This window comes from Pleurodeles waltl, chromosome 4_2 (genome assembly GCF_031143425.1).
Source record: "Pleurodeles waltl isolate 20211129_DDA chromosome 4_2, aPleWal1.hap1.20221129, whole genome shotgun sequence".
Taxonomy (NCBI): domain Eukaryota; kingdom Metazoa; phylum Chordata; class Amphibia; order Caudata; family Salamandridae; genus Pleurodeles; species Pleurodeles waltl.
Window position 1 is genome coordinate 797,575,867 of NC_090443.1, and position 23,574 is coordinate 797,599,440.

General features: G+C 41.3%; 1 protein-coding gene across 1 annotated transcript in view; it reads right to left on the reverse strand.

The window, feature by feature from the left end:
- LRRC7 (leucine rich repeat containing 7) overlaps positions 1–23,574 on the reverse strand; it is a 1,681,735-nt gene that overhangs the window by 1,365,276 nt on the left and 292,885 nt on the right. The window contains exon 3 of the mRNA XM_069232450.1: positions 19,625–19,687. Coding sequence (XP_069088551.1) covers positions 19,625–19,637 — 13 coding nt within the window. The 5' untranslated portion in view covers positions 19,638–19,687. The remainder of the gene's footprint in view (positions 1–19,624; positions 19,688–23,574) is intronic.

Here is a 23,574-nt window from a genome sequence, read left to right on the forward strand (position 1 = left end):
CAAATTCTGGACCAATGGTAGCTCAAGATTGACAGTAAACATAACTATTACTTGAATGTTCAGGCTGTGTATGGGTAAAAGACTTGCAATGAATAGGGTAGTGCCCAGGCAAAGCCAGATAGGGACTCAAACCTCAAACCTGCAATTATCTTTGATGATTTATTAAGCTTCCGCGCATCCTGCTGTACATCTTATTGATTTGCAATAGCAATAAATTGACATGTAGTGTTCTACCAAAAACTCCAAAACAAATAAATAGAACCGTTGATCACATCAACTAATACCTTGTCATAATACCTAATCCAGACCACTACACATTACATACTGCATACCCTCCACAAAACACAACCAACACCCAACCACTCCGAGGGGCACAACCGGAAGTCAGTACACCTTAATGTACTAAACAAAATTAACTATCAACAGGCAACAGCACACTAAAATACCATCCCAAACGCCTCTCCATTTTTCCCTGACCCTCCTCAGATATCTCCCCCACCTTTGACCTTATCATTATCACCTTTCTTCATTCCCCCTGACCTTTGATTCGCCAAGTCCCCGCCCCAACCATCTCCTCACCTCCTTCCATTCTTCAATGCTAGTCTTTCTCCATTTTCCTACTCTCAGCCTCAATCTTCTATAAAAACAGAAATCCAAAAGGGATTTGGTATGACCCTGAACACAACACTCCCTCACCATCTGTGGCCTCCTTCCCTATAGGCCTCACCTCTCTGTATGGCAGTATTCTCACAGTGGCCACTCCTGGAATACGGCGACACCTCTCCCCATTACGCACTGGCTCCGGCCCAATTGGTGCAGCGATGCACATGGCTCAATTCATGGTAGCCCTCATCTGGAATTGAGGGTTGCTTACATCCTGCACATGGGCAATGACCAGATCAGTGCAGCAGCCATCTCCTTACACCTTGCAAAGGGAGACCACTCAACAGGGCTCCCCAATGACCTCACTCCCTCCAAAGCTATACTCTTCCTCACAGGGCACAATGCTCTTTGAAAGCAGGCACAGCTGGTTTTCCAGGTTCCATAGAAGGTGCTTTTGGATTTCCTGGGTGATCTCTCCTCACCCAGCAGAGAGACTAGCAGTCCATGGCCCTCGGTCCTGGTCACAGGCAAAAGTCGTGCAGAGCTTCCTCTCTTCACACAGCTCATCCAGCTATTGGCAGATGGCAACATTTGGGGTGTCAAACTCCCCTCCGATAGCCCATTTCCAGCCACCAAATGTGATTTAGAGTTTGAGTATTTGAAGTTCATGTTGGGGCCATGGGAGTGTCTAGAATTCCCACCTGGATGTCAGCCACAGTGATATGATATGATTAACTTATCAGCCCCATTTCCTTTTTGAGACATGCTCCGGCTCCTTCTTTGCGACTTCTCACTGAAAAAAAGAAAACTCTTTGACGTGTATATGGAAAGCATGTCCCTCCCCTCTCCAGTGTGTGTTCCACCCTGCTTACAGGAATACAGCAATACACAAATCTGTCCGGAGCGATTCCTTTACCTCCTCTCCAGGTTTCACCTTAGAGGCCTGGGACTCCCAAAATGAACCCAGGGCCCTCCATGTATTCTACAGTCCACAGGCACACATACACTTAGTGTATGCATACAGCCTACACACACTGCACAGCACAAAATCCTTCATGTACTGTTCTACTCATAGGAACACATACATCCACACATGCATTTACCATGAGTGTTTCCACAGCACTACATCCTCCATGTATTATACCACTGATAGGCATACATACAACCAGCACAAGTATTCACATGCACGCACTGCTCAATACTGCATCCTAGGCACATAAACACCCAGCTCAGATACACCACTCATGTGCTGTGCAGCACAGCACACCAAACCAATGTAGGTCAAGCGTGAGTTAAGCACACAGCTGCAGAACTTTACCTGAGTGAGCAGGTAGGCCTCACTCCAGTGACACAGATTGAAAAGGACCTGTTCTCTCCTACTGATCACTACATGGAATGCTGCCATCACCGCACTCGTGCAGCTGTACTCCTAGTGGAAGGAGTAGCCTCTAACCACTATGAGGGTAGCACTTTGGGCATTCCGTCCCATCCAACAAGACCACAATCCGTGAGACAGGGCTATGTCATGTCACACACACATGATCCATGCTTGCCTATGACAACAAAAATCAGCATTAGGGATCCAGATATCAGTACAGTTGGGCAGTCAGGGCAGAAGTGCATTCCTGTTATAATGCAGAGGACTTTTTCGTCCCAACAGCAACAAAACGCATTCATAGTAATTTGTGAGTGCCAGTATGTCCACAATGTTCATTGCCTGACAGCAGCACTAATACAGATACACACATTCATTTTCTCTTCTGAAATGTGAAACAGCCTCAGGACCACAATATCAACTTCACTGTGGAAAGTGCCTGAACATTATAATTTGATCATATTTAAAATCAGTCAATCTGGATTGGCCTTAAGGTTTTACTCAGGTTTTTCTGAAGCTAATGGTCACAAATGAGTTTGACAATTATTCATTAAGCAGTTCTGGCTTCCCAGGGTGTCAGTGGATGCCAACACCCACGATATCAGATTACTGGAGTCTTAAATAGTAAATAGCTCAGTACCATATCTAGACAGAATCAAGCAAGTTTGGTCCAGAAAATGTTTGAGTAAAATGCACTGTGAAAATAATCAACTGCATTAGTACAAGTAAAAGAAGGACATTTGACAACACCAAATGCAACTGTAAACCTAGGACTTCAGACATACCCTTTCGTTTTTTTCTTTCTTGCTGTGGTAAAGCCTCAATGGAATAGGCTCCAACCCAAGGCTGGACTGGCTGTACCGGCCATCTGGCATTTCCACAGGAGGCTGGAAAGGTGGGGAGTTCGTTTTGTGCGGGGGGCAGTTGCATAGCAGTGCAGCAATTTGGAAAGCAGTGCAAAGTTCCTTGTATATCGAACAGTTTTCAGGCAACAATAAAAGTATAAAGATATATCCAGTGATTAATCTACTAGATGGAGAGAGATCGGGGTTTGTCTAGTGGCAGTTTTGACTCATCTAAGGTAGCGTAGAGGTTTAATAACGTGCGCTATGCAGGTCACAGAACTGTATGTTAAGTGCAGTGCTAAGTGGGATATTGTTTTTGTCACAGAGATGGTTTTGTTACTGTGAGGTCCATAAATTACAGCCCTAATCTAGCACAGTGAGCTATGAACTGCAATCAAAGAGCTGCATGCAAACAGCATGGTACAGGTTAGAAAGTTATGTTTTTTTTAGTTTTAGATTTACCTATATGTGCTAAAAAGGGTTTGCTTGGGTAGAAATACATTGTTAATAATAAAGTCAACCCTAACCACTGTTACATTCTGAATTGTGAGATTATGATTCTCCAGGTAAAGTGCTCTTAAAAATGCCTACTAGTATGGATGGCACGTGAATCCTACACCTTTGTCTTATGTAGCATTTTTTAAACACTGATTTGCACACGTATGATTCATTGTCTCTGTATGAGTGTGTGATGTAAAGTGCTCCAACAACCTACAATGGAAAGAGAAGTGCTATAAAACAAACTAAAAATACATGTGAGGGAGAGGCTCTGGAGAGATGAAAGGCACTGTTAGAGTGTCATGGTGAAGGAATAATTGAAGAGCCCCAATAAAGACTTCTGTATCCTGGTGAACTGTAAGGTTATCATTTACTATGCTTCAAAAACAAATCCAATTGATATATATAATGAAATGTGTTGTAAAATGCACAATTTGCGACATTTTTCCCCACAATTTCTTGGATGGGGGGTGAGAATTCCCCCAAGCTCCATTGTAGTGCTCAGGCTCACTCCCTATGCACCATATTGTTGTTGGTCTGACAAAATATTCCAGGTTTGCTTTGGGATCCCAGTCTGGCCCTGCTCCAACCATAGACAGATATGTCTGAATTTCAAACTTCATGTTTGCTCTTTAGACCATGGATCTGCATTTGGTGGGAAAATGATAACTCCAAAGGACATATTGAAGAGATGTCTTACTTCAGACCTGGAAACACTGTTATTGCATGCATTCCTGGGAGCAAAGCCACCTGATAATGCCTCTGCAATAGCAGCTAAGTTACTCAATATTAGAATGCAGAGTGGACCCAAAGAAAGTCACTTGACTGACAGTAATGTTGGCATAGATTTGTTTCACTGGGTAATGGTAATGGGTCTTAATAATGCATTTAGATAAAAGTGACTTCTTTTTATAGGGAATGGTGCTAAACAGAGTAAATACCTGAAATAAACTTGAAAGGAAAAACATTTTAATATGAAAAATTACCGTAACAAATCTGGTATATCTAGGGAGGGGGGGGCACAGTCTGTTTGTGAGCTTTGAGCTTGCTCTCACAAACACTGAACTTAGCGTAAGTGGCACTTCTTTGAGGTACGTGGACAAAACTAACAAAATAATTATACTTTTGAGATGCAGAACTTATACAACTTAGATGGTATAAATCAAGTTACATACAAAAAAGGAAAACTCGTGAAATACCACAAAGTGATGAAAATCTATTCATTAAAACAAATAGGAATCAATAGGAACCTAAAATCTCATTCTATGGGGTACAGCACACTAACAAGAACTGGTAGGTAAGACTGGTTATAAATTTAAAAAAATTATCTGAAACATGTTAAATTGTGTACATCTGCACCCAAAAGTGTAATCATGAGGTCAGATATGCTGGTAGGGTTGCAGCCTTAAACTTCATGCCAAAATGGTTGGAGTGGGAAAGAAAGAACACTTGCATAGCAATATTATGACCTCTGGATGTTATTTTTTTTAAATACTTGAAGTCCAGAATTTGGAATTTGTTTTTATATCTAGTGGTACATCACTAAAGAATCCTCATGCTCTCTCTGCTTCTCAAGAGCAGGGAGTACCCTCACAGCTCTATCTCACAGGTCTACACTAGCATGTCCAGTTCGAATTGGTCCCATGGAATTACCTGTGGTAGGCAATAGCTTCTGCACCTTCCAGTATCAGGTGGGTATTTCCAAAGGAGCAAAAAGGACACATTTCGAGATGTAACTGGCGCACTAGTATTTCTCCATGCAAGCATCGGCTTCCTCTGTCATAAGACCTTCTGCACACTCCAGCCACTCTAGCAGAGTTTCACAGGGTGCAAGAAGGGCACGCTTTTAGTGGGTACTTGAACACCACCATACTGGTTGATCAGAAGGAGGCTGGCACAACCAGCCTGGGAGAAACTGAAAGTACAAGAGGTCAAAAAATAAATGTTACCAGTTCCTCAAGCACGCAGGCAACACATATTCACAGCAGAGACAAGAAAGGATGTTTTTTCTTAAGTTCAAGGAACAGTGGATGAAGAATGACATTTTAAAGAGTCAGGCAAGCAGCTATTTGAGAATAGGTTCTAGCCAGGCCATGTAAAACCTCAGCAGGAGTTCTTTGCTTGGTCTAAACTACCCTAAAGCACTCATCCACACAGAAAAACCAATTTAATAATGGCTCATTTGTGTAGTTTTATCTATTTTCTTCTAACTCGTTTCATGCTTAGTTTTTCTCAAAAAAGCCTCAAAGGAAGTCTCCTTGCCTGCTGTATTGAAGGATGGGTATTCTTAAAAAATGTATATGGCAATATGAGGATTCGGAAGCATCAGTCAAGTGACATGTTGAAATACCGGAACAGATAGCAAGGAAGTGGATAGACGTACTCTGTCAAAATCATGTTCAGATACATAGATTATGTGTATCTGCACAGTGCATATATCTACGCTGTGCTCTGGTTGAGCTGCAGTTTAAATTCACTGTAGCGACACATGGCAGGTAGAAGTGAATTGTCTTACAAGGTAAGAAACCTTATTTTTAGATATATTTATGTCAGCCCTAAAATGTGATTTGCCACAAAGCAAGGTCCTACTATGTAAAAATAGGGCACACTTATATTGGAGTTAATGTGCTCTCACAGCCAAATACAACCTAATAGCTATTTCTGTGTGTAGGCCTTGCTATACTATTCCCTGAATAGGCCTAGATAGGTTTGAGGCCTTAATTTTCTATCTAAATCCGGGGAAAATTCTTGAAACTCACTTCAAATTTATTACCTACTTAATTTTATTTTCAAAATGTAATTTAATGGTGAAATCAGATTTTGAATAGCTTAAGTAACTTTGTAGATACTTACTTCAGGCTCCCTGAGCCGGAATGTGCCTAAAACCAGTTTGGCTACTCATCATACCTCCAGAGCTGGAATGCACATCCTTGGCTGACAGAGGTAATGCCTCTGGCTTTGAGTACAATAGCCTGCCTCTTAGCCTAGAAAGAGCAAACGGGTGTTAACGAATGACCACCTAGCACGTATTAGCTATTTGGGAGTGGACAGGAGCAATTGGCATAACAAAATGGCAGCTTTAGCACTATCTGTTTTGACTTGAAGATGCAAGGAGGGAGTTTCCCATTCATTCCCATGCCCCTCCCAGACAGCCTGACTCCAGCCAGAGTACGAAAGAGAACTAGTTTTGCAGCTGTCAGGTGGGAGAGGAGGTCAACTAAATAAGGTTGTGACTAAGGATTTGAAGAAAGGTCTGCCTGGTAGCAGCTTGGTATTGCCATCTTGAAACATAGTTGCTGGGTAATAGAGACCCCACCTGAAAAAGGAGGCCCTACAGGAATGTTTTTATCTTCTATTTCAAAGAATAAATTCCAAGGTAACAGCTTTACCTGGGATGATCTGCTGGGCGTAGCTGACGTCTGCTTCATTGCAGTTGGTTTGAAACCACAAACAGTAATGTTTGATTGCTGCTTTTCTTTTTAGGTGCATTTTGCCCTTAAACTCTAAATATTCATTATTCTGGTTCCAGTTATAGGTCCCCTTAACTTAGCTTGATGATCTTGGTGTCTTTCTACTCATGGAATTTGTTTTTTTCTTCTAATTTAGTTTGGAGATTGTATTGTGCTATTGAATGAAATAGTTTGCTCACAAAAATGTATCTTGTGGCCTGGTTCCACATATTGTAAAAAGCAAAATGAAAAAAATAGATTGAAATAGAGGTAAATCAGTTCTTTGGCAGGTACAGTGTTTGTATTTCCTCAGTTGGGGAATATATGGCTGTCTACTCAACTGTGTCCAACAAAGCAGCCATATTTCATTACAATCACACATATGGAAATATAACTCAGCACTTCAGTTAAGAAGTTGCCATGAGTCTGAGTCAGGGAGACACAAAACAATTTACTCATAAGCACAGAAGGTGGATATCTATTTAACAGGATTACAAAAAGCTATGCTTGCTAGTCATGTATAACTATCAATATAAGAATGTTGTTGAATCATAAGAATATCAATTGAATAGTGGCAGGTCCACCTGGAATTCAAAGCTAGTTGGGTGAAAAACAGTAATCACCTTCAAGCACAGAAATACATTAACATATTTGCTGAAATGTAACTTCACCTATTGGGTATCAGGAGCATGTCTCAATTCTAAATCTAAGCTTGAAATTACTTGAATGTAATGCTGTGCATCATTCATGGCTACTTCAAGCTTAGCTTATATCTCAGACCTGTTCTTTCACGTGTTCTATCATAACACTACCATGTCATCAATAACACTTAGTGTAATAAATTTGTTGAGATGATGAGGAGGCCCTTAAAGCTCTTTAAAGATTCTATCCTTTGAAAATGGGTTTGTTTTCAAAACATATTTTACATGCTAATAAAGGGAGAGATATGTTCAAGTGCCTAAAATATGCTGGGGGCATGGATTCTTTAATTAGATTAAAAGAGGATCCGCAACACTTTCTATTTCTATGCATTCTATTTATGCCAACAACCGATAGACAGATAGATAGAATAATTTACAGCCTATTGTACATTGTAAGGAGATTGCAAATCACAGACGGGTTTCATGACCATATTGATGAAAGCGGCCGAAGGTTATGGAACTTCAAGGTTTCAATATCCTTATCATGTATAGCATTGGTTACTGTATTCCTTATAATACCGTCACATCATCACCTTTCCCACAAACCACCTAAATTCTTGAAAGAAAGAGCATTTCTGAAATCATGAAGAATAAAAATAGAATTGCTAGAGCAAAATTACACCCATCAAAAAAGCTGTTAGATATTTGCTGAAAAAAAGATATTAGAAGCTGTTTAATAGAAGTTTCTATTTAAAAAGGTGCAGTAGAAACACACAGAAAGAGACTACCTTTTCTACATTTAATCAAATAGAGCAAAAAATAAACATGTTGCCATAAATATCTCCTGTCAATGTACGGCTAGGAAAACAGAGCAGAAAGAAAAGCAATGTTTTGTATTTTCATTCTTCAAACAACAACTTTAATTATGCTCTGTGATCTGACCTACCTTTCTCCTCTGCTGCTGGCTCTGGCAGCAGGCATTGTGGCATCACAACTCAACTGTAATAAGGTGTTACAGTTGAGTTCTGACATCACTTCTTTATAATCAGAGACAGGTAATTCTAGAGTGTTTGCAGAATCCCATGCATTATGGATAGAGTTTTATATCCCCTATGGGTATGTTTTCAAGTGGGATATTTAATGTACATGTTACAATCTGATGTGATAAATAGCACATATTACAAGTTTTGTGTCTTCTGTATATTGCTCCACTGATTCTTGAAGCTAGGTCCGCCCTACACACCGAGAAAAAAGATTGCTAGGATTTAATAAACACTCTCAAAATACATATTACTTCCGGTATTTGTAGCAAGGGCTCCCCCAAGTCGGGGGAGTCACAAATATGCGGTGTGGCCTGACCCGGGGGCGTGGCACCAGTGCTTTGGCCCTTTGGAAGGGTTCAGCAAGATTGGCAGACATGGGTGTGATCCAGAAGCTCTAGAGTTCTTCCGAGGTTGTTTGGGGCCGCCAAAGAGCTCCTGCACATAAAAGGTCACGTGAGGCAGCGAGTGGGCCTCTTTCCCGCTCGCAGCCTCAGACCATGTACACCAAACACCGCCCGGACCCCTCGCACTGTCACAATGTGTTTGGCTTGAGCCCAATTTTTTTCTTTTGTCTTCTTGTCTCCCCTCTTGCTGGTCACGGACTCAGCCGCACCTGGGGGTGGAACCACATGTTCCACGCTCTGCAAAGCAGCTCACAGCTCAATCTGCCGGGAGCTACACAGGCTCACAAATTTGTCTTGCCTGACCCAAGTTAGTACTCCATGGCCGCTCTAGTGGCGCGCTGTGAGCTGCCAAGGTGAGGAGGTTAAAAGTGGTGTCCAGGGGCAGGTTTTGGTAGAGTGAGCAAGTGTTGAGCCTTTTTTATTTAGACTTGGGTTTCTCAGCACTTTAGTTACTTGGGTGGGAGTGTCCAAAATGGGGGTCTAGGGCCATTTTTGACAACTGAGGCATTTTAGTATTGGTTTTGTGCAAAGACCAGGTCATGCACATTTTGGTCTCTTGTATTGATACTCTCAGTGGTTATTCAGGCATAGTGTTCATTAGTTGAAAGGTGTGCGCACATGGTAGATTTTGTAGGTGAACCAGAGATAATTTTGAGGCAAGCTGTTGGGAACCAAGTGTTTGGCGTGGTATTAGGCTCATTAGTGATTGTGTGCTTTTCACAGCGTTGGAAAAGGGCATTGTGGTTGTTCATTTTAGATGGCTCTTGAGCTGTGACCATAGCATAGGAAGTGTGTGTGGAGTAAGTGTGGGCTCCCCCAGAGACATTTCTGGTGTGAAGGTCCATCACTTTTGTCGGTTTAAGGCCCATGAGTAGGATGCCAGGAGGCGCAAATAAATGCTCCAAGCATGCAATGGCGGATGTTGACTTTGAGGCACAGGATGGATGCCATGGATGGCATTCATATGCAGACGTACAGTGGCAAAATGGTTCCCTGGATATAACCACTGCCCACTTAAAGACTGACCAGATGGGAGGTGGTGAGCACATTCTAGTTCACATGGAACCAGGTAATGAGTGCTGCCCCCTGGAGAGCCTAGAAGCTTTTCTGGCTAACTGTACTCAGGGGCCAGAGGCGTCCTTATTGGTCCACCCAGATGGTGCACCACTCACTAGATATTCGTTTTGGAGAGTGCTGGATAGGTCCCTGAGGGCTGCTGGTTTGGACCCACCTGAATATGGCTTTCATTCCTATAGAATTGGGGCAGCTACTACGGTAGCAGGTATTGGGCTGGAGGCCCTGCAGTGTAATGGCTTGGCAGGTGGAAGTCGGACTGTTGCAAGTGTTATGTGCAATTGGATTTGTTGTAGCTGCATTGCCCTAATACCTGTTCTCCTATCCTCTTTACTCCTCTTTTATTCTCCTGTTGATACAGGTGGACGTGGTGAGGAGTTGGGACGGCTGCTGGATACCTTGCTGAATCTTGTCCATGCTGTAGTGGATTGGCTTACAGACATGCTGGTTCTGGGCCACTCATACGTGAGGTGAGCAAAGGTGTTCTATTCTTCAGGTGGCTGCGCTGCCAAAGGTGAGGAGGCGGGTTATTGTTTGAATTTTTGTGGTCACGTGGTTTGCACCTGGCTAATCGAAGGACTGCATTGGATATATTCATGCCCCAGGGGTTAACACACACGAGGATTGTTACTGTTCATCTCGGTGGCAATGATCTGATGGTGATCAGTAGGAAGGACTTGTTTGAGATGATTATCTCAAAGATGGAATGGCTGGCAATGAGATTCCCTGACGTGGTGCAAGATTGGTCAAACATTATACCCAGGCTGGATTGGAGAGGTGGTTAGTCGGTCAAAGCCGTCAATGATTCTGAGAACCGGGTGAACAATAAGATTGGGAAGTTGTTAAGGTCTGCCAAGTTGTCTTCAATAGTTCACGGTTGCATCAAGGGTGAGTGTATTTTCTCACAGGATGGGGTTCATCTATCTAAGTTGGATAGTGAAATGTTTCTTGAGGATTTGTTAGCTAGGCTGATACATCGCCCAAACAGGGACAGGCAGCGCAGATCATAGGTGAACTATGCTGTCCTGTGGTGGGTGAGTTCATGACTGGTGGGATAGTTCAGGTACATGCAAGGCCTCCTTTTAGACCGAAGTAACAATGGGGTCACGGGATCCTCCAGGGGGTGATGACTCCAAGTATAGATGTTACAGGGATACGAGTTTTAGGGGCGTCTGCTGACAGGTGGTCCATACCTGGCAATCACCCGCACAGGTACAGTGGGTGCAAGCTAGCACAGGCCCCTGGGGGGGGGGGGGGGGGGGGGGGGAGAAAGCTCGGTGCAGGGGTGCCCGAGGTAGGGATACTAGCGGGCATACTGGCCCAATGCACAGGATCACCACCAGTAGGGGAGGATCAGGGACCCACCAAGGTCCAGAGAGGTTGGATAAGGAGTCTAAGAGGAAGTCATAATTTCACTCATAAAGATAAGAAGTTGATGGATGCACAGGAACAAATTTTAGCTATGGATAGGAAACTACTGTGTATTAGTGATTTTGTTAGCATTAGGACTTGATCTCTTGATAAGCAAAGATGTAAAATGTGTTTTACTGTGCCTAATAACAGTTTTTAAGTTGCTGTTTGTGTAATGTGTGTAAATAAATACGGCCGGGGTCCTTCAACCCCTAATCCCAGTGTCTCTTATTCTGTCATCTTCCCTTTGGAAGGATATTGTGGCTCGCAGGGTGGTTTGAGGGTAGGATCGACAAAGGACATCTGCAACTGACTAGCCATATTGGAAAGCAGCATCCCTTTGCCAGCTTCTGTAACTCATTTCCCGGCTAGCTTCCATTTCAGGGTAGGCAGAAGCAACTCAAATAAGGATAACACCTTACTTGTATATTTATACACTAAACAATTTAGTGTTTCTGATTTACTAGAAAGGTCATAGGATCCTATGAATATGTGTGTTCAACCTTTCATCACAATTGCAGAAACACCCAGCAGTAATCACTAGCACAATTCCTCCCCCCCCCCTTCCTCCAACATCCCAAAGGGCTGGTAGCGGACTTGCTGCAGGGCCGTCTCGTCTCAACATGGCTAATTTGTATGTGTAGCATTTTACAGTAATCGCTCGTTGCAGGCCCTGGAGACCATTTTCCTTTCACGGTGATTTATGAAAATTGTTGGTGGAATGGTAAGGGAAACCTTATTGTAATTAAGTTATAACTCACAGCAACGGAGCAATGCCATTATTAAAATCGTGATTAAACCCATGCATCTAGAATCCAAGCACGGGTTTTGTACGTTTGATGTATTTCGCTTTTCAATACACTCAAAAGACAATAAATATAAACTTGACAAAACCGAGATGAATTGGCAGATGTGGTGCAAGATTTGACATGTTATTATCCAAAACCAGCAATAACCTCCAATTTGGTATTGTGCAGAGAAAAAAAATGCACCACTGTAGTGAAAAACGTAATCACAAGGTATTCGCAAAATTATTATCAGAATGAATGAAGGCGTGAGGTAGTCAAGAAGAGGCATTTTAAAGAAAACATGATGGTTCTCAATAATACGTCGATGTCTTCTCAGCATCAACAGTGGCAAGAATTCATTGACTATCTAATGCCTGAAGTCATGGACAGATGATGCAATGCAGACCTTTCCATATGCAGCAAATCCTTGTAAGCATTGCCGCCATTTTCAAGAGAGAACTATGATTGTACAAGTTGTATGACTGGGTTTTTAAATTAATGAAAAGCTTTTCCATTTTCTAATGAATGCGTTTAATTGTAACGTGTTGTTAGGTAACGTGCATTGCCCTTATAAACAGTTTGACATTGTGTTTATATTTTCTCTGTTATTTGCCAAAAGTGCCTTGAATTCTTTTATGCAGGGTGTCCTCAAAAGTAGATGTTAAAATCGCAGAATATTATGTTACCTCGGGTAACCATTTAGTAAATATTATTAGTTAAGAGTACCGAACAAAGGGACATGCTTTTTGAGTTGTTCACATTTTTTACTTTAATCATTTATATTTTTCTGGTCCAATGAATGTTGTTATTTTTATGCATTTTTATTTTGCCCTATGATAGCCAAGAGCAAGCGAAAATGTAAGTGATGCGCAAAACAATTAAAACATTTAACGATAAAAACAGACGTTTTGGCTCATGTCGTTTCACATCCCTACATCATGTGTCTCGTGTATCTCATTAGTAATCCTCTCTGTTCATCCAACCAAGTCCCTCTGAGGACCATCCGTCAGAATCCATTCTTTAAAGACTGAACATAAGTAGTCTATGAATGGTGCCTCTTTTTAGCCGATTGTCCAAATTCATGATTTTGCTCAACCAGGTAAGAATTGCACTCATACAAGATACGAATAGTTTCAGTCACTTTCCCAGAGTAAGAAATGTAGAGTAGAAACTATACCACTTTGTAGTAAAAGTCGCAATGTAGTTTGTGGCATCTTTTATGGAGTTGTGTATGGGTCACCTGCTAACGGCATGTTAGTTTTTCTTTTCCAAAACCATGTTGACGCCCATGTGACTTCAGAGACAGTTGCCCCTCTGTTCTGATGTACTAGAAGACTCCCTGCCTGCTAGAAGAGCAACAGCCGCATGAATCTTTGCCTCTAGGAGCTCTTTCCAAGAACTGGGAGAGCTGTTTCTCTACTTGGTCCACAGGGAGATTTGAACCCACCCTGCTGGTGACAAATGGCTGCCTCCTGGGTGAGCCAGTAACAGACTGGAAGCAGGATTTGAAAGTCTAGCAGGGAAGTACAATAGGCAGAGTAAACAAGAGTGAGCAGCATAATCATTAGGAAAATAGAACTCTTTGTAAGCCAAGGAAGACAGTGAGGTGAGAGAAAGTAGAGAAGTGGTGAGAAAGGGAAACTGAGGGACAACAGGAGTGGCCCTTGTGAAGATCATTGGTCCGAATACAAACACACCGCAGACGGAATCAGTAGGCTTTTGGGACAACTTTTTGAAACTGGAGGCATCTCTGCATTACAGAATGGGCTACAGATGCATGCACAGCCATTTCTGGAATACAGAATGTGCCCACGCAGTGATGCATGCAGGGCATGGAAATCATGGAATGCCTTAACCCCTGTGCCCGATACAAATTACTAATACAATAGTTGAGGCAAACAAGCCCACAGGTGGCACAATAACTTTATGCGTTCTAGAAATTGGTTCAATTGTACTGCACCCTTGAGGGGACACTGAAGTACCAGAGGTCTCTCAGAAATGCTTTTGAAAGGTGAGTGATCCCCTTCCCCCCTTTTCTTCAAAATCAGTCACGTTCCCCTGCATTGGAAGATGGAGTGGTGGTTTGAAACTGCTGCTCCACGTGTCAATTCTATGCAGTTTCCAGTGCAGTTGTAAATTCATGCATTGCCAGAGTTCACAATGGATTTCCTAAATTAGGTGCCCTGTGCACAGACTGGGACCAGGCAACGATTTTCAAAAGGCAGTACCGGGAACCATCATCACTGAAGGGGTAAAGAAGTATCAAAATGAGAGTTGCTGGATCCACCTCATCGATTCAACCTGTACTTTTTTAACCTTATACCACGTCGCTAAACTATCAAAGGCACACTTGTATTCATATAAGACGAAACTTAGCAAACACCAATAAAGAATAAAAAGTTTAAATCACATCTACTTGTGAACATCCACTTGAGAAAACATGATAACAACGATAACAATTCATGGCACAGTTACATCATGCAAAACTAAATGGCAACATTCTCTGAGAAATGTCAGAGAATTCAATGTTTAATTAAAATGAAATGTGAAGTGCTTTTGTGAGACATGATGGGGTTGATTTACAAAAGAGTTTCTTGGTACAGGAAGTAGTACTATATATAGAAGCACTCTGTTATATACTCTTTCATGGCTTTGCGAGTTGGCTCCGAAACATCCAAATTCCTATAAGTAAAACTCCAAAGTGGACACAGTCCTTCTTACTCTTACTCACTGCATATGACTATTAGTTAAATAGTTCCATTTAATTCCTAAGGTAAATATTTTGGGGTCAATTCAGAACGGCTTATCACTCTGCATTGGCCACAGTATCGTATACATACATATTCATTCTTTTTTGATCCAATTTCACAGTAATTGGTTTTCCTTCCATGCAGACGTTTCTATTGTGGCAAGATGCACCCCCCTGTAAAACGCTTGCATAAACAGTACAAATCAGGCTGAATAAACCTACATCTTATTAAAAAAATAATAGGTTGACATACATTTGTTTCGCTGAATACACATCAACATTTATACCGAAAATATGTTACAGAATTTCTCTGACAAATTCAATGGGAAAGGGTTTTATATTGTGAGTTCCTTTACAAATACCGTAGGAAGATGCTTTACATTTTGAATTATATGACAATTACAAAAGGAATACGTTTTACATTGTGAACTCTCTGATAAATGCAATAGGTCCAGGCATAGTAAAAGACTGATGTCTGCAGAAGAAGATTTTATGTTCATGCCAATGTGTACTTTAGGTCTGCCAAAGATGTTTGATGGGTATCTCTGGGTAGAGATGAGACAGCCATGATTATGTTCAAGTTACAACCAACAGGTTTGCTTTATTGCAGGGGGAAGGCAGTAGGCATAGACATGACTTAACAAAGCAAGTAGACAAACTGTTTGGTTGTGAAAACCTTCATGTTTTCCAGTAGGAACATATACTACCATTGCCAGTTTTTCAATTAGAGACTGCCATTGCAGACATTGTCACAGAGTATCTTGCAGATAATGGTACCATACACATTCACAGTATTAGCTGGCCCCTGTGATATTTCCTGTTACAAAAGTGATGTGCACTTTGTTTAATCTGCAATGCCCCATGTGAAAGGAAATAGTGTTGTATCGTGAACTCTTTGGTAAAAGCAACAAGAAGGGGTGTGCATTGCCCACTCTGACAAATGCAAAAAGAAAAGGGTTTTAACTCTGACCAATACAAAAGGAATGGGTTTCACAGACTTAAGTGCTTTAAGTGGAAGGGTTTTTATATTGTGTACTTTCTTACATTTAGAACAGGAAGGAGTTTTACGTTGTGGACTCTCTAACAAACACTTTGGTAAGGGGCTTAATATTGTAAACTCTCTGACAAATGCAATCGTATTACACTGTCAACTCTGATAAATGCAACAAAGTGTTTTTACAAGGTGATCTCTCTTGTAAATGCAATAGGAAGGGGTTTTGCATTGTGCAATTCAGGTCAAACACCATAGGAAAGGGCTTTACACATCTAACTGTGTAACAAATGTAAATGGAAAATGGGGAGTGTCGTTGTGAACTCTCTGACAGAAGCAACAAGAAGGTGCCTAATATGTGTCCCTTTTCCTGATCTGACAATGTAAAATGCTTTTTTATTGTGAATAGTCTAATTTTTTCCAAAAGTTCTTATAGGGGCATTGCTGATTTTTAGAACTAAAACCTTCTGGTGTATTAATTGCCACAGGACACCTCACAAATATAGGAAGCAATCTATATTTACAGGATATTAGCCCCCTGAGATATTTGTTTGGGTATGCAATTGCCCCCTCTTTAATCTGCAAGACCCCTGGAGGAGGGGTTCAAATTTGTAATTCTAACTGGGATCTTTAAATATGGGGTATTCTGAATATAGTATGTGCATTAAATCATGGTTTCTCGTTGGATGTTGATTTATTGTGTGATATTTTTGTGTGTTGTTCAGTTGCTCAGTTCTGAGTTTGTAGCCCACAGCACCTTTCTGCTCTACCTCAATACACTGAGTACCATGGTTTATGCTATGAACTCTTTAGCAGGTGCACTAGGTAGGGGGTTTACACTGTGAGCTCTCTGAGACATGCAAGAGGAAGGCTTTTTCATTTGAGAGCTCTGTTCCAACTACACAAGGAAGAATGCACATTGATCAATACTATAGAGAGGGGCTATACATTGTGCTATACATTCTTTAACACTAATAGGCGTTGTGGACAGATCTCTAGTTCAGGTTTTGTAAGAGACGTCTCAACTTCACTCTGTACATTTGTAATTATGTGTTTAGTATTTACACTGGACTTTGGTTAATTAATAATTATTTTATCATTATTGTGCAATTTCTGAAATGCTCTACATTTTATTTAACTGCTTTGGGTGCTTTAATTGTTCCAATGGCTTAACTTTCTATACGTATGCTGTTGGTATTCAGTTCCTGAAACAATAAAGTGGTAGTAAAGTTGACATTCCCTGTACACTTCGAGAATGTGTGATTCAAACATATGCTGGCTGACCAACAAACATTTGAATTTGAATATTTATAAAATGGAGGTATTGGTTCTTGTGAATTATCCTTAGACCTGGACCTTCGCTGGTTAGTCACTGGCTCTTGGCCCACTCATAGCTTCTGCTACAAACAAAAATGGTGTTATTAATATTAAAACTGGTCTTACCTTCTGAATACATGTCAACAAGACCTCAGGTACAAGTGACTCCCATTTGAAAAGCTTAAGGAGAATTTTCCCTTGTCAATGAATTGAAGCTGGAAGGTTGGTAATCCAGGTAGCTATCGCATCCGGTTTGGATTATAGGAATGCAGTGTTGCATACCTAAATATATTATCTGTCACCTTCAGATTTTGCAAAATGCAGATACCACATCTGGTATTTTAATTTACTGTGGCTCACTTATGTTAAATAGTTACACTTCCTCCTCAGGTTACCAGTGAACAAACATATCTATTTAAGAGGCTTTGTGTGGTGCACAAGGTACATTCTGGTACTGTACCTCTGTTTTCAGCTTCAGCTCTACATTCCCTATCACATGCTTCATTCCTCTTCTTCTGCACTCTTGGCTGTACCCATGTTCCTTCGAACAAGAGTAGGCAGACCCTCTTTCTTTGGTTCTTGCCCCCATTCCAGTACACCAGAGGTAAAAGACTGAGCCCATGTGAGTACAGTGTGAGTGGCATGCCTGAGTGTTCATTCCCAATACTTGTTTTGATGGAATCCATAATTCTTCAAAAAAAGCACACTCATTACCATGCTTTTTGGAAGAGTGTGGGTCTTCCAGTCTATCTATCTATCTATCTATCTATCTATCTATCTATCTATCTATCTATCTATCTATCAATCACGGTTGGTGTTTTTACTCCACAAAATGCAGTGCCATAAATCCCAAATTTCACAGGTTTCTGTCAAATATGGGAAATATAATAATGGGTCACTATGAATTACCGACTTAATCATCATAATGACATCCTCTAAACCACTCTGCAGGGCTTTGCCTTTTGTTAGAACCAATTGGGTTATACTGCATGGCTGTCTAAATTTTGTGGCTAAGTTATCTGAATTATGTAGCAAACAATTGAAATTATGTGACAAATTCTCTGTCAGTATTATTTTTGTTCATTTGGTTAAAAAAACATTTGTTGAGAAATCTGCAAATTATGTAGGAAATGCTATGCCAATCACAGTGATCCACAATTATGTGGTAAATGTAGAAGCCACATAAACATTCAAATCTGCTGGCTCTCACAACTGTCTATTATTTTATCAATCTATTAACGAATGGTAGTCTTAAACATTTTAATTCCAATCATTTTTACCTTTTGCATTTTCAAAGGGACTTAGCATGTTACACATGGATACGTATTCAAGGCCAAAGCCCTTATTACGATCGTCCTAATGGGGAATGGTATATTTATAGCACCTCTTAACATCTGTTCGATCAGGGCTCAGAGCTCAAGGAGGAAATAAATAAGTTATTGAAAGTTTTCTACTTCAGATTGATGTATAATGTGCAGGTGTTGGTTCTTTCCGAACCACAATCTGCACATCACTGCACTAACTAGGCATTTTCCCTAGTATACTGGCAGGTTTGATATGGCAACATATTCCTGGGGAAAACAGCAGATGGGGAAACTACACACCACGCATAATTCCAATCCATCGGCAAACATGGGTTTTGTTACTTATAATATGTAATAAGGCCTACATTTAATCAGGACCCCTGCCACTTAAGGTCAAAATGTGTCATCTAATTGCTCATAAGGCTAATTTAGGGAAAAAACAGTGGTTGGGCCTGTCTTGTGTTGCTTTCAGTCAATGGCCAATTCATTTTGATCCACCAACTATTGCTAAATGTTTTTCCATGCAGACATATGCAAGTGAATTCAAACTATGCGCAGAAGTTGATAGAGTAAATCATACTCTCACTATCATGCTGCTCAGAATCATACACACTGTGTCACATTTACAAATAATAGATTCTTGAAGGATGAAGTATTTCACAATTTAAGGATATTGAGCCACTTGAATTTAAACTCATATGTAAACTAGGGTAGAAGCTAGAAAGAAGCTTCCCTCAACAATTTATTTTTAAACTGTGTCTCATTGTGAAAGTGGTAGTGAAAAGTAGTGTTGAGGCAGGTAGAACAATGAGATTCAGACACGCTTGGAGTGCCACAAAGCTCAGTTTGAAGCCTGCTGAACAGTCAAGCCTTTCAATTAGCCTTACACAACTGGTAACACATACAAGATTTATGAAGCATTTCCACAATTATAGTTCTATACATGAAATGGCATTACTTCAGGTTGCCAATTGACAAAGTGAAACTAGACAGCATTCAATATATACACTTTCATATAGTAATACAGTCAGCTGTGAGATCACTATGAGACAACGTTTCACATATAAAATCACAAGCCAATATGTGTTCAAAAGAGATTGCCTGCGGTTTAAGGTACCTGTAACACTACTTACTGGTTATTTTCATTAATGTGAACGTCCACAGGTTGAATCTCAGAAATTTCCCATTCCTGTTTCCTAAAAGAAAGAAAACCAGTGATATTTTTATTAGCTTATTTGAGGTTTAGGGTCTAAAACGAAAATCATTTCACTTGAATAATGGGATACACTTTATGTTTATCTTCTACTATTACCAGTACATCATGCCAGTCATGGCTGGATGTGCTCACAAGGGGCAGGGCGGGTGCTGCAAACAGAGGTGAGGGTGGGGAGGGGGGTAGCAGAGGGTACATTTAATAAATAAAATAAAATACATGATCCACCAACCCGCGCCGCTCCTCTTTCCATAGTCGCGCAGGCACAGGCTCCCAGCCTGCCCTGCGGCCAATCCTGATGCTGCTCAGAACAACATCAGGATTGGTTGGAAGCACCCACCTAGGGCGCTCCCAGGCAGACTGGGAGCCTGTGCATGCTCTCTCCAGCCCAGCAACACAGTGCTGGGCTAGAGAGAGCACACTGCGCATGTGTGTTTGGCCGGCCCGAGACAGCCGGCCAAACACACATGCGCACTGAGGGGAGTGCACAGTGCACTCCCATCATCCAGGTCACACCCCACAAGGTCTAACCCGTTCAGAATGAAATCCTTTCATTCTGAAGGGTTTGCAGCTTCTGCAGCTGGTGGGGCGGCGCTCCTCCGTTAGGGTGCCCTGCATCATGCAATAATTTGTTTTTTTTCTTGATTCTGCTTAATGTTTAAACAATGGTTGAAGGTGTAAAAACAAAAACTTGTAGACAACGAAAATGAAAAACTGAATGCAAAGTTATTATTAACAGCTGTTCATAAACGTCAACACACAAATGCTAAAATGTCTCATTACTAAAACCAAACGATTTATGCTGAATTGAATTTATGGTCAGGTGGTCAGGTTCTAGGTGTGCACTTTTAAATGGAACTAACTCTGTCCTGAGTGAGCTGTTTCTGGACTGAAAATCAATTTAACAATTCACTCCAGTGGATGCAACTGTTCCCTATTTCACACCTTTGAGCTGTCATACTCTGAAATATAGACCTCCCAACTTTTTAAGGGGACTATTCACAAACTGTATTTTGTAGTACATAAAGTAGTGGTACATTAATCCTTCTCAGACACTACAAAATGGAATTCACAAACCTACATGTGAAAACCTCCACCTCTCTTAAATATTCTCTATCGGGGTCTTCAAAAACATACAACAGATCTCTGCACAGGTAGGTATTCCTTTTTGTGGTAAATGTAGGAGGTCCTTGGGGAGTGGCTAGAAAATAGGGAATACCTATTACTAAATGGGAGGGGGTTAGGGAAATCTAAGGAGGAGTAACAGGAGGGATAAGGAGGCGTTTAGTAAGGGACTTGTTAATACAAACAACCACCCAGAAAATTATTCACAGACGACACTTTTAAAATTACTACAACCCTAAAGGACACAAAGCAGTAGTATTTGAGCCCCAGCCCAGCTTTAGAGTAAGTCTAGAAGCACAAATGCCCACTCACTCACACTACTAGAAAAAACTAATAGGGCAGGAATTTCACATAATACCCCATAGAAACTAATGTTGAAATTATTCAATATTTCCAATTTATAATTATATGTTTATACATTCTCAATCTTATAGATTATACAAAATAAATATGCACCCTACCCAAGCAGGAACCACATACTAGTCATGGAAAGTCATATACACATCCTAAATTAACCTGTGCCCATCCCATGGTATCTTGGCTCAGAGAAGTCAGGCGTAACTTAAGAAGCAATCTGTAAAGTATTTGTGCAACACTTTCAAACAGTGAAACAATGACAAAAACACACAAACAGATATGACATCACTTTAGATGAATAGATTGTAATTTAATGAACAAAGCAAGACCAAAACAACAAAACCCCAATAAGTAGAAGTCGAGATATGAATTTTGGAAGAATATCTGCAATTGTAGTGTTTAAAGGCTTAGAGCGCCTACTGGGACTATCCAGTTGTGCTACACCCAGTACAGTCAAAAGTTCCAGGAGACCATGATCGAGTATGGGCTGGCTACAGCGACCAACCTTGTCTTGCTGAAAGAGTACTGTGTATAGTGGGTTGCACTGATGATGATCTGAGTCAAGGATCAGATGGGACGATGCAATGGCAATGCGTCACTTCTGATCTGCGTAGTCAGGGATGCATCATAATCGAGCCATGCAGTCGTCAATGTGAAACCGTTAAGCAGCAGTGCAGTGGTGAACACTTTGAGGTGAAGGTGGTGCATCGTTGTTGAGCCATGCAGTCATTGATGCAATATCTCTGTCCTCCACGGTGATGCATCAGTGTTCAGGGAAAATGGGTTGGTTCTGATAGACGCAACAACAGCAATGCATGGATTTTAGTAGGAACAGCAGAAGAACCTACTTCCAAGGGCCCAGAACATGATTGGCACCACTTGGCAGGACAGGACCCACACCTGGCAGAGTCCAGAGACTGCAGCAGAGTTGAGTGAAGTCACTGATGTCCTTGAAACTTCAGAACTGGAGGAAAGCCAGCAAGTAGCAGGCTGCGGGGCAGGCACAGCAAAGCAGGAGTCCAGCAAAAGTCCAGCAGAATCCAGCAGAGTGACAGTCCTTCAGCTGCACAGAAGTCCACCTTCCTGGCAAAATGTCCTTAGGTCCAGAAGTGTACTGATTTGGTGGGGTAGGAATTCAAGATTTTAAACCCAGTGGTGCCTTCGAAGTGGGTAAGACTTCAAAGAGAGGCCTTTGAAGTACTCAAAGTCTCTGCCCTGACTCTAGACACACTACAGTGGGTTATGCAGCCCTTTGTGAGGGCTCAGGACACAGCCCACACTGGTGTGTCAGCTCCTCCCTCCCATCCTGCCCAGGATGGGCCATCAACATGCAGATGGCCACTCAGCCACACCTAAGGTCCTTATGTGTGTGGCTGTCTGGAGGGAATACATCATAGCCCTGCTGACACCCAGCCAGAAGTGTATTTAGAGACAGGCAGAAGGCATTAGATGATAAGTAAGAAAATGACAACTTTCTAAAAGTGGCATTTTCAGACTCACAATTTAAAATCTGACTTCCCATAAGTTGTGATTTTAAATTGTTATTTCAAAGACAATAAACTTGGGCTCCCATCTATTCCCAATCAGAAATTACACTTATAAAATATAATAAGGCAATCCCAATGTTATCCTATGGGAGAGATAGGTCTTGCAGTAGTGAAAAATGAATTTAGGTTTTTCACTACTTGACAAATATAAAACTTAGAAGTGCATGTCCAAGGTTTAACTACACTGCACCTTGCCCTTGGGACTGTCCAAGGTCTACCTTAGAGGTGACTTGTATGTATTAGAAAGGACGGTTTGGGCCTGGGAAAAACATTAACTTGCCAGGCCGACATGGCAGTTTAAAACTGCACACACAGGCTCTGCTATGGCAGGCCCGAGGCATGTTTGAGGGGCTACTTCAGTGGGTGGCACAATAAGTGTTGCAGGTCCTCCAGTAGCATTTAATTTACACTCCCTGGGCACATGCAGTGCACTTTACTAGGGACTTATAACTAAATTAAATATGCAAATTGTGATAAGACATGTCCTAAAGCTCACAAAACAAATTCAGCAAAAAGGGGAGGAGGAAGACAAACAGTTTGGGAATGAGCCTGCCGAATGGGCCAGGTCCAGCAAAGGGCTAATCAACTCTACTCCGATGAATATTTAAATAATTACATGCTGGTGAAGCATTTATCATGATCCAAAGTGCAGTTTTCAAATTCATATAGTTTGTGCAATTATGAAATTTATTGCCATATTTTTGCCTTCATCTTTGCCAACCAGTTAGAAAAACCTTAAACATTCTGGATATACCAACGTGCATTTCAATTGGTCAGCCAGCAGCACTTTACAAATCATTCTTGGATATATTTCCATGTTTTGTTTTATATGATATAGCAA